A 14968-nucleotide genomic window follows, 5' to 3' on the forward strand; every position below is an offset into this window, starting at 1 on the left:
GCAGTGGGCCCAAACAGGACCAAACTGGTGACCCCGAACTCCTCGCTGAAATTCACTCCGGAGGAGCTGGTGCTTTACTGCAGAGACCTGCGAGTCATCTGCTTCCTGTTTGACCGCCTCACTCCTGACGCACAAGTCATAGAGGTGCGTCTCCCATCTTCTGACTTTTAGGAACTTTGTTATCTCGTCTTAAACACTGGACTTGTGTGTGTCCGCAGTCCAAAAATGGGAATTTGCTGACAACCACCGATTTTTTTTTTTTTTTTTTTTCTTCCAGCCTTTAAAATAATTTTCATGGATTGTTTTGGTTATTTTATTCAGTATTTTTCCCTTCGTTTTAAATCAAGACAATGTGATGCACCTTGAAAATTCTTCTCTTAAGAGATTTGTGCAGCAGGGTCGGTAAATACTGTATTTGCAAGAGGCTGCATCTTTCGATGTGTGATTATTGTGTTAGACTGAGAGAAGGGGATCTGAACCATACGCCGATGATCTGACTCTGCAGGGCATTGATGTTGAAAGCTGATGACCTTTGTCATGCTGATGGCCCTCACTGTGGTTTCCCTCCTCAGATAACCTACACCATCGCCAAGACCTACCAGCCTCCCAAACCAGGCTCGGTTTTATCTTTCCAGAACGCTGCCCTCGGGAGTGTCGGTGAGTCGATTAATGTGTCTGCACCCTCGTACACAACCCGCGCTGATGCAATACCTTATCAGTCTGTCATCCTGCAGCTATGTAGAGGGATACTTCAATGTAGCTCACATATTTTATAGTGTTTATGTATATATCTGTATGGGTGAAGCTGAGTAATGTCATGTTAAGTGGAGAGATTTTTTGTTATCCAGGTCTAGACCAGATACTGTTGATATATATTGCAGAGTGAGTGAGAGCGTGTGAAACGGCTCGCTAGCCTCACGTCTGTGCGTTTGGATCTTGATGACAGAAAAATGATCTAATCTGTCATTCATTGCTTTCCGTGCATGTTTTCAATGTGATGAATATTCACAGACATAACAGCTCGGTGAATGTGAGAAGCGAACGCCAGCGTGAATCAGGAACGCAGCGTGAACGCGGCGGTCCTGTGCTTTTCTTTCCGAAGCCCTTGAATGTTTTCCCCTGATGTGCCTTCATCGAGTCTGTTCTCACTTTGGCTTTTCACCCACGCTCGCTCCAGGGACAGACTGTACCCAAAACTCACATCGTCATTTCCACAAGTGTGTTTCATCTGTTTGGGTTCCGTCAGGACTTGATGTTACAGCTTCAGACCGGACAGATCAATATTAAACAGGAAGCATAATGGTTTCTGTGCAGGCCAGAATGAAATATAACGCTCCCATCCTGTCTGGTTGCCTAAATTAGAAACATTCTCCTCCAACACGATGCATGGAAAAAAACACTTCACAGGCTGCTTTTGACACTGATCGAAAGCCTCAATTTATGAAGGATTAAACCATTATAATTGAATGGAACATTGTGCTATCAGGGAAGGTATCTAACTCAGTGTTAACACTAACAAAACAAAAGCTCCTTGTGTGTAACCAAGCCACTCTCCACCTCCACCATATAGAGTAATATGAGCCCGTCTGTACAATACATTATGCTATGTTAAAGCTGTACCAGGCTGTGGATGACTGTCAGCTGTTGGATAAATAATGCAAGCCATTAGATGACCTACAGTTAAACTCTGCCCCGGGGGTCAACTGTGTCCGAGTTCACTTCACTTTGTGACTTTCCAAATGAATTCAGTCACAAGCAAACACCTCAGATGGATTGTTTTATGAACATGCAGTAAAACTGTTTCTAAGATATTGAATTAGATCCTCCACACATCACCTATTTAAAAAGAAAATATGTCACTTATAAAGTTGGTTGATGATCGTTTTCTGATGAGCAATCTAGCAGATAATTGTGTAATACTGATGTTTGAATTCTTCCTCCAGAAATGAAGCAGTTTCTAAGCAACCGTCGCCGGGACACCCACATGAACTGGTACGAGTCGGCCTCGGACTGGGAGCAGGAGCTGGAGCGATGCGGGGCCACTGGCTGGAGAGTCAGCTCGGTCAACGACCGCTTCGAGATGTCCACCAGGTAAAAAATCACACTCGGGGCGAATGGTACCCGACACAGATTTGTGCCACATTAATTATGCTTTATCTCCTAATTAATAGTGTAGAAAAACATAGATGTTGATGTTTTGATCCATCCAAAACTGTGCATTCTCTCCGTTTGCCGTCAGCCTGCCGAGGTCCATCGTGGTTCCACAGAAGGTTTTGGACACTGAGCTGAAGAAAAGCTTCGCCCACTTCAATGAAGGACGCATCCCTGTGAGTGCATTTAATGTGGAGAAACATTTTGAGTCATCGGCTCCGCCAGGAGAGCAAGTAGTTGGACGTATGCGTGTGTGCATCTCTGTGTCCGTCCACGGCTAGTTTTGCATACCATTAGCAAAATATTTTCTTGTGCTCGTTTATCACTGTATGCTCGAGTAGCTCACATGGTTCCAGTGATTCACACATTGTTTTACACCGTCATTGAATGAAGATTCTAACGGATTACCAAATTGTTCCTCTTTTCATGTCGGTAGGAGGGGAGCTAGTTAGCTGTTGTCGAGCCTGCTGTGTGTGTGTGTGTGTGTTTAATTGTGTGTATTTCAAACCCTACATCTAAAGAAATAAGACTCTCTGGGCATCAAAACACATTTTCCATGCTGCCGTAGACTAAACATAAATTGTTATGCTTTAAGAAGGAGGTGCTTACTTTCAAAACTAACTTGAGAAAAATTTTAAAAAGTAGAAATTCTCCAAATGAGCACTTCCCAAGTGTATATAACCGGTATACACAGTACTGTGACAGAAGGATGCAGTCATCTTTGAGATCCCTTTTCCCTTCTTATTATCATTCCTGTGAGACAAATTACAAGATGAACACGGATGCAGTGAGGACCTTCAGGGACGGTTAACAACGTGCAACGTGTTATTAAAGCGGGAGGAATTGTGTTTTGTTTGTTGCAGCGTTGGTGTTGGCGACACCCTCGAGGCAGCGAACTGCTGCGAATGGCCAGCTTCCAGAACAACATCTACCACGAGAAAGACGACATCAGGTTGGTGGGACTGTTGACTCTCACAAGGCACAAGGCAAAGCAGCGTCGCAGTCAACTAATAACAGGGTTGACGTCGCACTTTAGAAAAGTTGCTGTAGGAAACTTTTATTCACAGGCCGAGCAGAGTCGTTTCTACACGCAGTTTATTTATTTGTCTATTTTTATATTGTCTACAAGTTGCATATGACGGGTAGGATTATAGCTCGGTCACCTCACAAGCAGAGGAAGAGGAAGTCTATTTATACTTCTAAATGTATTCTCTCTTGCAGTGTGTGTGTGTGTGTGTGTGTGTGTGTGTGTGTGTGTGTGTGTGTGTGTGTGTGAGTCATACCCTCCTCTCTGCTACCTCCACTGAACCACCTTCAGCACTACAATGAGCAGTCAGTTTATTTTGAATCAATCCTCCAGAGAAGATGCTGAGTTGATCGTAATCTGAATGCAGGAATTCAAACTGCTGTAATATTCCTCCACTGGCCACAGCCTAAATCCTGCAGGCTGTTAAAGAAGCAGGAGCGTCGTTTAAAAGCAACATAATTAAATCTGGAGTGAGAGGAGCAGATGCAGCTTGCACTCATGAGTTTTTACAACTGAAGGAACGTTTAAACCGATCACTTGTGGGGACACATTGTGCTCTGGTTGACGTTTAAAGACATTTGACTTTTAAGCTGTCACGTCCTTGGAGATCCTCTGTTTACAAAGATGTGAGTAAAAAGCTACCGTACAGGGCGTACAGCTCCTCTTGTTGACGTGGTGAGCCGTTGTGGCAGGGTGTTAACAGCAGGATGTGTCCTGTAGAAACCTGGAGATGATCCTGTTTGGGTGCCAGTCCTCCCTGTGTGTGGTGGTGGAGCTGGGCGAGGAGCTGCCGTCACCTGCAGATATCCAGCTGGCACACGGCCGCCTGCGCGCCCTCTGTCTGGGAGGTGAGGAACAAACACACAGCGCACACTCAACACCTGAGCAAACATGTATTTATGCACACCGCCAAAAAAAAAACACCCAAAGATAGCTCAGGACGCCGGTCTGGAAGGTTCCTGACACCAGAATATTGAATGAATGAATACTTTATTACAGACTCAGAGGTTCCATTTAAAATACAAAAGACAATACAAATACAGGTCAACACATTAATATTCATGCAAGCACCTGTTCCAGTGTTTCCACAGTCCAGATGTGTACCATGTATCACTCTGTTTAGTGGTAGTGAGTGCAGTTATTAGGCTATTGTTTGACTCTAGAAGTCAACATACATGTATACATAAACACAGCATGGAAGGTGGGGACATTACTATTAACAAATAAAGAGCTTGTCCATGTAAGGAGGATCCTGAACACATCATCATATGCTACCTGTAGCTTCTTTAGCTCTGCTGTGGTATATTTACACCAGAGATGAGCTGTGTATTATTACTTACTACTGATCTTTGTTGGTTTGTGATGATAAACATGGAATTATGTGTTTGGAGGTGTGTATTGTTGTTTGTTTGTACTTTATTGTAAGAGTTGACTCTTTGTGGACGTTTTATCACGCTGGGGTTTTAATGAAGCATGCCTGCCATGGAGGTTATTTGCTATTTGGTGTGCCATGTATAAATAAGGGTGTGTCTTTCTGTTAGTAAATCATTCTGACCTGACGAAGATCCAAGCAGGATAGAAACTTTGTTGATAAATTAATGGTGGTGCAGGCGTTACCATTTTCCTCTATGACGCTGTACTGAGAGCCTAGCACCCTTTTGTGATGTGCGTATAATTAATGTGTGTCTACCAGAAGCAGTCATACATTTACTTTTTAATCCAGCTGTCCAACTGGAAGTATCCTAACAGGGAGAGGCTGACTGCAGTAGTGGCAAAGCCAACAACTCCCATGATCCCACGCTGCTATCACTTAGTCTATTGTTTTGAGTCCCCTAGCACCAGAAAATTACATATCATGCTTTATAGTCCCTTATTTATGCAAAGAGTCAAATTATCATCCAAACCACTGAGGTTCCCTAAATCTTCTACAAAATTCCCTACTTTGCAAAATGTAGAATGACATTCGACTTGTTTTGGGTCTGAAACTCCCAGCGGTGGACGCTCAAAGCGCGCTTTTACGAGAGTTTTGTTTTGGTCACGTTTGCACACACAGCACATTCCACGGTTGAGTCAACAGAAGAGAAGACAAAACCTGATGGCCATCTACAACTCCTGACCCCGTCTCACACTCACACACAAACAATGTGTGAAAGGTCACCCATTTTTCACGGTTCACACGTTTGTCAGCTCAATTTTTTGTTTTTTTCCACAGCTCAGAGGATGTTGTGAGACGGCAGCTTTTCTGTTGGTTGGAAATGGTTGTCCAATGTAATTTTGTAAAAGATAAACACAGCTGTTAGTCGGTGATGCTGTCATGGATGTAAAAATGTGTTGATTTGATTTGCATAAAGATCTATAAGGCCTGGAAGAATATATTTATATATTAATATATATTATATATTCAACAAAGGTGATTATACAATGTTTTATCTGAGTTTGGTGAGAGATGAGAATAAGTTTTCATCAAAGCAGCATTCCTTCAATGCCGAAGACTTGAAAACCGTTATTTTTAACTGTGTGCTCATATTTCATGCCGTTGTTGAGTGCTGAGATCCCCCTCGCTGAGCCTTTTAAGCCTTTTATGCATTTGTAGTGATACATAACGTCTGAACCTCTTTCGGCTTCCAGATATCTCCACATCTGTGTCGGTGCCTGATGACAAATGGCTGTCTACCTTAGAAAGCACCCACTGGCTCGACTACACCAGGTAACGGCTCTTGGATGCAGCACATCCATCATAAAAAACTTCTGAGGTTCCTCCAAACCTACGGCTTTTTATTGCTTAGCTTGTGCTGTCTGACAGTTAACTGGCTGAGGAATCTCAGCTGTGATCTGGGACGTTTTAAATCCCCGAACTAAAGACTAAATCATTCTAATTAAAGTACCACCATTCTAATTAGAGTTTCTTATACGTTTGATATATTCAACCTCTGTCCCCAGGGCCTGCCTGAGGAAAGCTTCGGAGGTCGCCTGCCTGCTTCGCGGCGGTCACCTGACTGTGGCACTGCAAGGTGAGTCACGTGACCCAGAACCCCCGTCTCGTATTATTCAATCCATTCATTATTCACGGCGCCTCCCTCTCATTAATCCCACATTAGGGCTTGCCTTGAAGTAGTCATATACCTGCGACAAGCACACTCCGCTGAGCCTACATGCACACTGTCAATAGGCCTCCATGCAACAGGCTTGTCACCAGGCTGCTGGAGTTACTGAGGTGGACTCCATACAAGACACATGACGACTACCTCATGGAGATACGAGTTCATCTCTTCGTAACTTACATTAATGTCAAATCTAAACTTTTTGCACAAAGCAAATGACTAGACTATAACTAGAAAGCTGCAGTCAGTGGAGTCCAGGTGTGTCTGCTGGTGTCAAAAACATGGATTAAATATCAATATTTCTCAAAGGTGTATTGTATTGATGACATATCCGTATCTTGACAGCACTATTATGAAGTTACACTGTTGGTGTCACATTAATATGAAGGCATTCCTACATGTTTCTCATGATGATGCTAAGGTGTTGAATTCCTCCTGCGATGGTGGAATCACTGTCTTTATTAGTGTATGACATCACTTTGATATAATTTAGAAACATGTACTTCAAGCTTGTATTGAGCTTTTTTAATTTTAGAGCATCATTACAGACAAATTCCCATTTAATTCTGCTCTTCGTCCTCGTAAGGCCTCTTCTGTTTGACAGTAGCGAGAGGGAGAGTGAGCAAAAGGCAGATAGAAGTGATGATGATGAAAGCAAAGATAAAGACCCAGAACAGACACAACAACAGAAAGAGGGAGAGGCACCCTGAGAGACGAAGTCGTCTCGGACTAGTGCAGTGAGTCATTTCTGCAGTGGGATATTGACAGCAGACGGAGACGGATCTGCTGCGTGGAGGAGACGCAGAGCGTGACTGATCCACGAACCTCGGCGTTAAACAGGCGTCCTGAAAGAACGGCCCGATGTTACGTCAAACGGGAGCACGAGTTGTAAACATCCTTAGATGAAAACAACCATTGTTTGAGTAAACAGTGTCGGGTCTGACTCTCTGGGTGTTTATGAATGCACCACAAGCGGCCAGAGCAAGTGGTTGGAGATCAACAACAGCCTCCTGCCTGTTAAATGAGTCATAGAATGGATTCTATGAAGTAAATCACCCCTTCCTTTCACATGCTTTATCCCTTTCCCTTCACCGTGACACACTGAAATTCAGCGTTACTGTTGTCAGGAGTTAGAACAACAATAACGCGACTAATCGGCCAGCGATTACCCGAGCAGGTGAAAGCTGAGGAACTGACGGGAGCCCCGGCCAGACGCTCTGAGGTCACCCTCGCTGCATGTTTGGCTTTACCTGGTCCGTCACGTAGCGTTCCCCCGGTCACCCGATCCGACTCGCTGTCAGGTGGCGATCAGTCAACACCTCTACTCCACAACATCAGCCTCTCGCTTTTCACGACACACATCGCAGAAGTGAACTTCTTGTTCCGAGGGGAGGAAACTCCAACACAGCAACACTCAAGTATCCCCAAAACCAATATCAAAAAATATCAATACTGAATACTTATTCAGGTCTCAATATTCATTTTCTGAAGTATCACTGTATAATCAAATATTCAGTATCAATATGTTTTGATAGCACTACTTTATTAGGTCAGTATGTATAATTACATCATACGTTCAATGGAAACAGTGGAACCTCTGAATAAGCCTGAAGACGAGGGTAAACAGCCGAGCCAGAGCAACACATCTGCCCACAGATCCAGTTCCAGATGGTTTATTAAACCCAACCCTCTGAGAACGTTTTGCAAAAGGGCGAGCACTTTAAAAGAAAACACTTGTCAAGTGATGGGATGAACCATCCGTCAATCTAAGGGGGGAGAAGAGCGAAAGCATCTTTTCTCCCGCATTACTTTAAGCCCGAGGGGATGGATTCTCTCGATTTAAAAAATAAAAGGGAATAGCAACACGTGTTTTGGTGCTGCAGAGGCGGAGGACCGGGACATGGGCTGCGTGGTGTCCAGCCTGGTCCAGGTGATGTGTGACCCCCACAGCCGGACCCAGCACGGCTTCCAGAGCCTGGTCCAGAAGGAGTGGGTGATGTCCGGCCACCGCTTCTACAGCCGCATGAACTACCACCGAGACAACGACAAGGAGGAGGTGAGCGCTCGCATTATTGTATATTGTTATTATTGTATTTCATGGTGTTGTTGTTTTTTTATACGACCAGAAAGATAAAGAACTAAAGTTGACTTGCCTCCTAACTTCCCTCCCCGCAGGCTCCAGTCTTCCTGCTCTTCCTGGACTGTGTTTGGCAGCTCCTGTCCCAGTATCCCTCTCGCTTCCAGCTGACAGATGACTTCCTGTTGGCCTTGCACGACAGCATCCACCTGCCACTCTTCTCCAGCTTCTTGGCCAACTGCCAGCGTGAGAGATGCAAACGCTCCCAGGTACCGGACACCCGAGAGGGGCTTTAGTCATCTGGCAGCTCCGTTATAGAGCGTGTGTGACAGTTCATCACATGTTAAAGTCATTACAATATCAGATGTAAAACTGTAGACATAAACTGGAGAGATATTTCAGAATCAATGTGTTTTTTGTTTTTTTGTGTGGAAACACCCGACCTAGACCCTATTTAAGGAGTAAGTTAATGTGTCCTTCTCCACCCAGAACCTCGGGCAGTCCTACACGCCGGTCAACGGCTGGAGAGACGTGCACCATCCGGAATCTTCCTCGGATCCCTCGGACCCCCCTCTGCCCTCGGTGTGGGACTGGTCCCTGCAGTACAGCAAGCATAGACGGGACCACTTCACCCAGCCGGTCCCCCCAGTCCCTCCCCTCCAACCGCTGCTCAACGGCAACCTCAACACCAACCCGGACACACACAGGGTAGGATGCCACACGCCCTCTAGTGGCCACGGTGGGGGGTTGTTATGGCTGACACCATAGACAGCTCATGTTGGGATTTTAATGTTTGGATCATGTCAGTAGGTATATCTCATGTGTCCTGCATAGACAGATGTCAGATTACTATGAGATTGCAAGAAAGCATTCTTCACTGAGGTCAGAACTGCAGAATTGTAGTGTAGATATATTATTGTTATCAGTATCATCGGGGAGTTTTGAAGCTTTTCTTACTGGAAACAAAAACCCAGCTCTCACAAATAATGCTACAGTCTGCTGGTGATGGCCTCCAGCAAACCGTAAAAGATAAGTAGCCCCTTTATTTCTGAGTTCATTTGATCCTCGTTACTCCCGATATGTGATCTAAGGCTTGCTGTTGCGTGCACCGCTGCTTTCCACAATAATAAATCCCAGTTCACACAACACAAGCTTGGTTTTCCACCCGCCGTCACATTTTAGAGCTCCCAGACTCAAACCTCAGATCAAAGGCAGATCGCTGTTGGCTCAGAGTTCACAAAACGGGGCTCAAAGGGTTCAAAGAGAAGCTCGCCAGCGTTTCTCAGACACGGTCCAGATATCTATTAAGGTAAATATCTGGAGTCGTCGGGGGAATCTGATCTCTGCGTGTGTTTTTGTGACTGGACGTAGTTTAAAGACCAGATAGACTCAGTTCCTCCTGGTGAAAGTCAGTCATGTAGACTACAAGACAGCACAGCACTCCAGGATTAGTATCTGACGTAAGGATGGGATGATGTAGGATTTTATTGCACATCCGGATAAAAAACACCCGCAATGAATTTCCATTATTGGGATAATCATAAAAAGTGACTTGGAAAGTATGTTTAAGTGCCATTTAAAGAGTTTGAAGCACATTTTGATGATTATTGGGTGAGAATCCAGGATGATCTTGTTGTGAAATTTTCACATCATCTCATGCCTAATTTGCAGCAGGCCACGGCAGGCCATGGCCATGGCACCCCCTTGTGGTAGTCATAAAACATGCATCCAATTGAAATGGACTCATTGGGAACAGATTGACCATAATGCTGTTCAAAGGGACCACCAGCTTATTCACTGATGTATTGCTCTTCTCTGCTTTGAGGAGTGATAGTTAATTATTTTCAAATGTATGTAGTAAAAACTCCTTACACTTCATGACACATGGTTAAAGCTTGTAGTACACACATCTGCTTGTGACTGTGAGTGAAACTTTAATTAAACCGTTGACCGAGAGCATCTTCCCCTCCCACATCTGCCCACCAGCTGACGGACACCATCCCCGGCTCCGTCTTCCTCCTCTCTCGGGGAACCTTCTCCTGCCCCGCTAACCTGCTGCCCTGGCGCAGCGGCAGTTCAGGCGTTTACAAGAAGAGCCACCGGAGGGCGCCGTCCTCCGAGAACGTGCCCGGCCTAGAGAGGCTGCTGAAAGCCTGGGCCCTGTCCGAGGTTCCCCAGGGACTCCCTTCCACCTCCGGACCTCAAGGGCCGCTGGACCCCTACGAGCCCTTGCTGCCTCTCCTCGTGGGGCCCTGCATGGGCCTGTGGAAGGAGTGCTACCTCCGGGGGGCGCTCCACGCACAGGTACGATGGAAGTGTCCTTACTTTAAATACAGCGAATCAGCAACAGTCAGCTTAGCTCCGTGTACTTCTCTAGATTCTCAACATTACACTGAACACTCTGTCCACTATTTAACAACCTCGTCAGGTCAGAAAGGTTTGAAACCACCGTCTCCAGGGTTATTTATGTCTTTCTGTTATGATCAAAGATTCTCCTGAAGAGACTGAAACCAATAACAATATTATTCTGGCATCAAACCGTGTAGCCACATCCTGTCATACTGGAGCCAAGAACTCCACTGTTGTATGACACCCATTAAAAACACATCGGAGAGCTACACCATTCAACTGGGTGACATATTACATATTTGTAACCGCTGCAGTATTTTTGTTGCAGCCTCTTAAAAACACAAAATTCCTCAGAGTTGATTAAAAAGTCCAAACTCTCTACGAAGAACCTTCAAACATTTAAAGTGAGCTGGGAGGAAATGTTCGAGGTCAGGCTGATAATTTGGTGCTGTAACAAAATTTGTTAATGACAAACAAACACAAAACACTATTTAGTGTTTACTGTAGAATGTAAACACATTTTTCAGGCATTCAGAGTATTAAAAAAAACAAATCTCCTGCTGTCTAATTTAAATATTGCAGGGTTGAGTGTCTGAGTGCAGATGTGTCATCGGGTTTATCTAATGGGTGACATCCTCCACAAAGGTTTTATTAAATTTGGCCACAAAAACTAAAAGGCTCTACATATCTGCCGCGTCGTGGTGATGTTTAGAGTGTTATCGGTTTGAAAGCAGCTGCAAAGTAAGAAGAAGTAAAAACCCATCAAACAGCTGAAACACCAAACCCAGGTTAACGGTGTAGACGGATCAGAGTAGAAGTGTTTCCCAGAAGTGCCTCCAGGCCTGAAAACCCCTTCTTTCCCCTCTTAGCGTCACTGAAACAAGATATCTATCCATTCCCAAATCACAGTGCTTGGAGCGACGGCACAGCCGAGCTCTCAAACAAACATCAGCCGGAGAACAACCGACCTGCTTTCTCACAATGTTATCGAAGTCTTGACATGGCGCCGCTCCACTACTCTCATCCATAATGCATTTCACCACAACAAAACCAGATTGAGTGACAGTGTTGTCTTCAGGTCGGAGGGAGCATCTGAAGCAGGGCTGTGGGATTGTGTAGACGTGATGATATGAAGGTGTGATGTCACGATCATCCTGAGTCTGATGCTTAAAACTCTTTAAATGGCCCTTGGTACAGGGTAAAGCACCCCCTGCTTTCTGGTCTGGTGGACTCTAAATGAACCATAATGTACTAAATGAACATCATGCTGGATTGAAGAAGACTTGAAACTAGAGATTGAGACCATAAACTCATGTTTACAATGTTTACTGAGATAATACATCAAGAGAGAAGTAGGACCATTTTCTCATAGACTTCTATACAACCAGAGAGGAGTCTCCCCCTGGTGGCCAGCAGAGAGAAGTAGGACCATTTTCTCATAGACTTCTATACAACCAGAGAGGAGTCGCCCCCTGGTGGCCAGCAGAGAGAAGTAGGACCATTTTCTCATAGACTTCTATACAACCAGAGAGGAGTCGCCCCCTGGTGGCCAGCAGAGAGAAGTAGGACCATTTTCTCATAGACTTCTATACAACCAGAGAGGAGTCGCCCCCTGGTGGCCAGCAGAGAGAAGTAGGACCATTTTCTCATAGACTTCTATACAACCAGAGAGGAGTCGCCCCCTGGTGGCCAGCAGAGAGAAGTAGGACCATTTTGTCATAGACTTCTATACAACCAGAGAGGAGTCGCCCCCTGGTGGCCAGCAGAGAGAAGTAGGACCATTTTCTCATAGACTTCTATACAACCAGAGAGGAGTCGCCCCCTGGTGGCCAGCAGAGAGAAGTAGGACCGTTTTCTCATAGACTTCTATACAACCAGAGAGGAGTCTCCCCCTGGTGGCCAGCAGAGAGAAGTAGGACCATTTTGTCATAGACTTCTATACAACCAGAGAGGAGTCGCCCCCTGGTGGCCAGCAGAGAGAAGTAGGACCATTTTCTCATAGACTTCTATACAACCAGAGAGGAGTCGCCCCCTGGTGGCCAGCAGAGAGAAGTAGGACCATTTTCTCATAGACTTCTATACAACCAGAGAGGAGTCTCCCCCTGGTGGCCAGCAGAGAGAATGACAGTTTCTGATACTTTTCAGAATTTTGTTTTACAGAAGTAAAAGAGGCATATCAAGAAGCTACACAATACACCTGGGGATGTGATCTAAAGTGTTTAAAATGTGTTTTCATATTTAGTATGACCTCTCTGGTGGGAGTTGAGTTTGTGACATCCTACCCTAAAAGAAATCAACCATGTTGTCTCCCGTCCGCAGGCGTTCTCCCACCCCATCTCGGCTAACCACCCCCACCCGGTGGACCGGCTGGCCCGCGAGGTCCAGCAGCTCAAAGACAAACTAGCACAAGTGTCCAGCACCGGCACGGATCTGAACCCATCCACCAAGACGGCCGAGCCCCGGCGGACCGACACCAACCTGAACCAAAACACCAACAACGGCACCTTCCTCTTCCCGGCGTCGAGGCCTCAGAGCGCCACGACGCCCAGGGCGACGGCGCCCCCCGCTACCTCCACCAACCACCAGACCTCCACCTCGGCTGCACCGTCTAGGCCCGGTCACAGAGACAACGGCGGCGGGAACAAGCACACGTTCCTGTTCGGGCACTCGTCGGTGGCCGAGGCCCGGCCCGACCAGCGGTATCACCCGCCGCCCGGTAACGCCAAGCTGCCGAAGAGCAACGGGTCCTCCATAGCTTCCTGAGGTCTGGTCCTCGTCTCAGCGGCTCTCACTGATCCGATCCACAACCCGGGACCACGAGCAGCACACATGGAGCCGACGAGGACCAGACATTCCCTCCCTGTAGTCAACGTTTAGGTGGAGCACAGTATGAAATAATCCGTGCACGAGCTCCGGACTCCTCATCGTCTGTACTGTATTTAAATAACGTGACTGTGTTTTTGTATATTTGTAAAGCAAACTTAGTGTCCAATATTCCAGGACTGGAATTCAAAAAAGAGAAAAGGGCTGAAGATGTTCAACGACAGAACTCGAGAAGCACAGAAACCGTCAAGACATGTTTTGGAAACGCCATGTCACCCTCCAGGAAGAGGAGAGCTCGCCGTCCCCATTTTTAGCTCCTTATCCGACGGAGATAGTGATGCGATGCGGCGACTCGACACACAGCAGCTCCACTTCATCACACATTTCTGATTTTGTTTTTTGTAACCGGCTCTGGAGACCTTTTATGTCATGCTAATGTGTAAAAAAATCAAGTTTTTGTAACTCATTTTTAAAAAAACATCATTTTTTTCTGAAGTGCGGTGACTTTAATGTGGAATTTAGGCCACGGGAGCTATTTTGGTCCGGCTCTCATATCTCTGCTCTGGCATGCTTGGAAGCAGCGAGAGGCCTTTTATTTCAGAGTGTCGCGTTGGCCTGAATGTGGCTGGAAGTCACTGTTACTGCAGAGTTCAGCACAAAGGCTTTAGGAAATATAATATCCAAACTTTCAGCGTTATTAAAGTATCAGTATTTTTGACTCATGGGTCAAATGTAGATAAATGTGATTTCCGTTTTGAGGACTTCTCCATCGTTTCTGAGGTGGATTTGAAGAACTTAAACTCTTTTGATCTCCGCGGTTGAAGCTTGTTTTCCCTTCCTGTGTTTACTTCCATCAGCCTGGAGGTGTATTAGTATGCAGCCAGCATTTAGGTCAAGGACTTGGATGTGTCTGACTGTATTCAAAGCACAGAGGGAGGAATCCGGTCCTGCGGCTTTAAAACCCAAACGGCTGGTTTGAAACGGCGGATGTCAAGTCGACGCGTCGTCATGAAAACCAGCACGTTTACCTACATTGTATTTTGGCGGGATTAACGGTCGTCGGATGTGGTGCCGACCTTCTCTCGTGTCAGAAGGTACCTCACTCGATAGCACTATGAATTATTAAACTGTTGTAAATATTCATCACATCAATATGGAGGCACATTGATCTCAGCTACAATTTCAAAGCTTTCCAGGTGTGACGCCGACGCGTTCGCTCGTCTTCCACGGAGGAAAACAAAGAGTCATCTAATCTGATCTCCTGCTGCAGCCGTCGCTCCGTTGTGATAGAACTCAATGGGTTTTTGGTACGAACACTTAAATTTGCCAGATGTACATATTGTTGTTTTTTGTATCCGCATGTTTTGATCCCGATTAAATAAAAAGTGCTATCAGTTGACAAACTCGAGTGTTTTCATAATCTGTGCTACGAAGATACGA

General features: G+C 45.6%; 2 protein-coding genes across 2 annotated transcripts in view; both read left to right on the plus strand.

The window, feature by feature from the left end:
- Positions 1-14916, plus strand: part of mtmr11 (myotubularin related protein 11) — a 28010-nt gene extending 13094 nt beyond the window's left edge. The window contains exons 5-17 of the mRNA XM_084026048.1: positions 5-144; positions 573-657; positions 1944-2091; positions 2240-2327; positions 3015-3103; positions 3899-4026; positions 5807-5885; positions 6119-6189; positions 8163-8335; positions 8455-8625; positions 8846-9064; positions 10343-10660; positions 13025-14916. Of these exons, the coding sequence (XP_083882174.1) occupies positions 5-144; positions 573-657; positions 1944-2091; positions 2240-2327; positions 3015-3103; positions 3899-4026; positions 5807-5885; positions 6119-6189; positions 8163-8335; positions 8455-8625; positions 8846-9064; positions 10343-10660; positions 13025-13468 (2153 nt within the window). The 3' untranslated portion in view covers positions 13469-14916. The remainder of the gene's footprint in view (positions 1-4; positions 145-572; positions 658-1943; positions 2092-2239; positions 2328-3014; positions 3104-3898; positions 4027-5806; positions 5886-6118; positions 6190-8162; positions 8336-8454; positions 8626-8845; positions 9065-10342; positions 10661-13024) is intronic.
- Positions 1-14968, plus strand: part of rpz6 (rapunzel 6) — a 196341-nt gene that overhangs the window by 3747 nt on the left and 177626 nt on the right. The gene's annotated exons all lie outside the window — the stretch shown is intronic.

Source organism: Eutrigla gurnardus (assembly GCF_963514095.1).
Source record: "Eutrigla gurnardus genome assembly, chromosome: 14".
In the NCBI taxonomy this organism is placed as follows: Eukaryota; Metazoa; Chordata; class Actinopteri; order Perciformes; family Triglidae; genus Eutrigla; species Eutrigla gurnardus.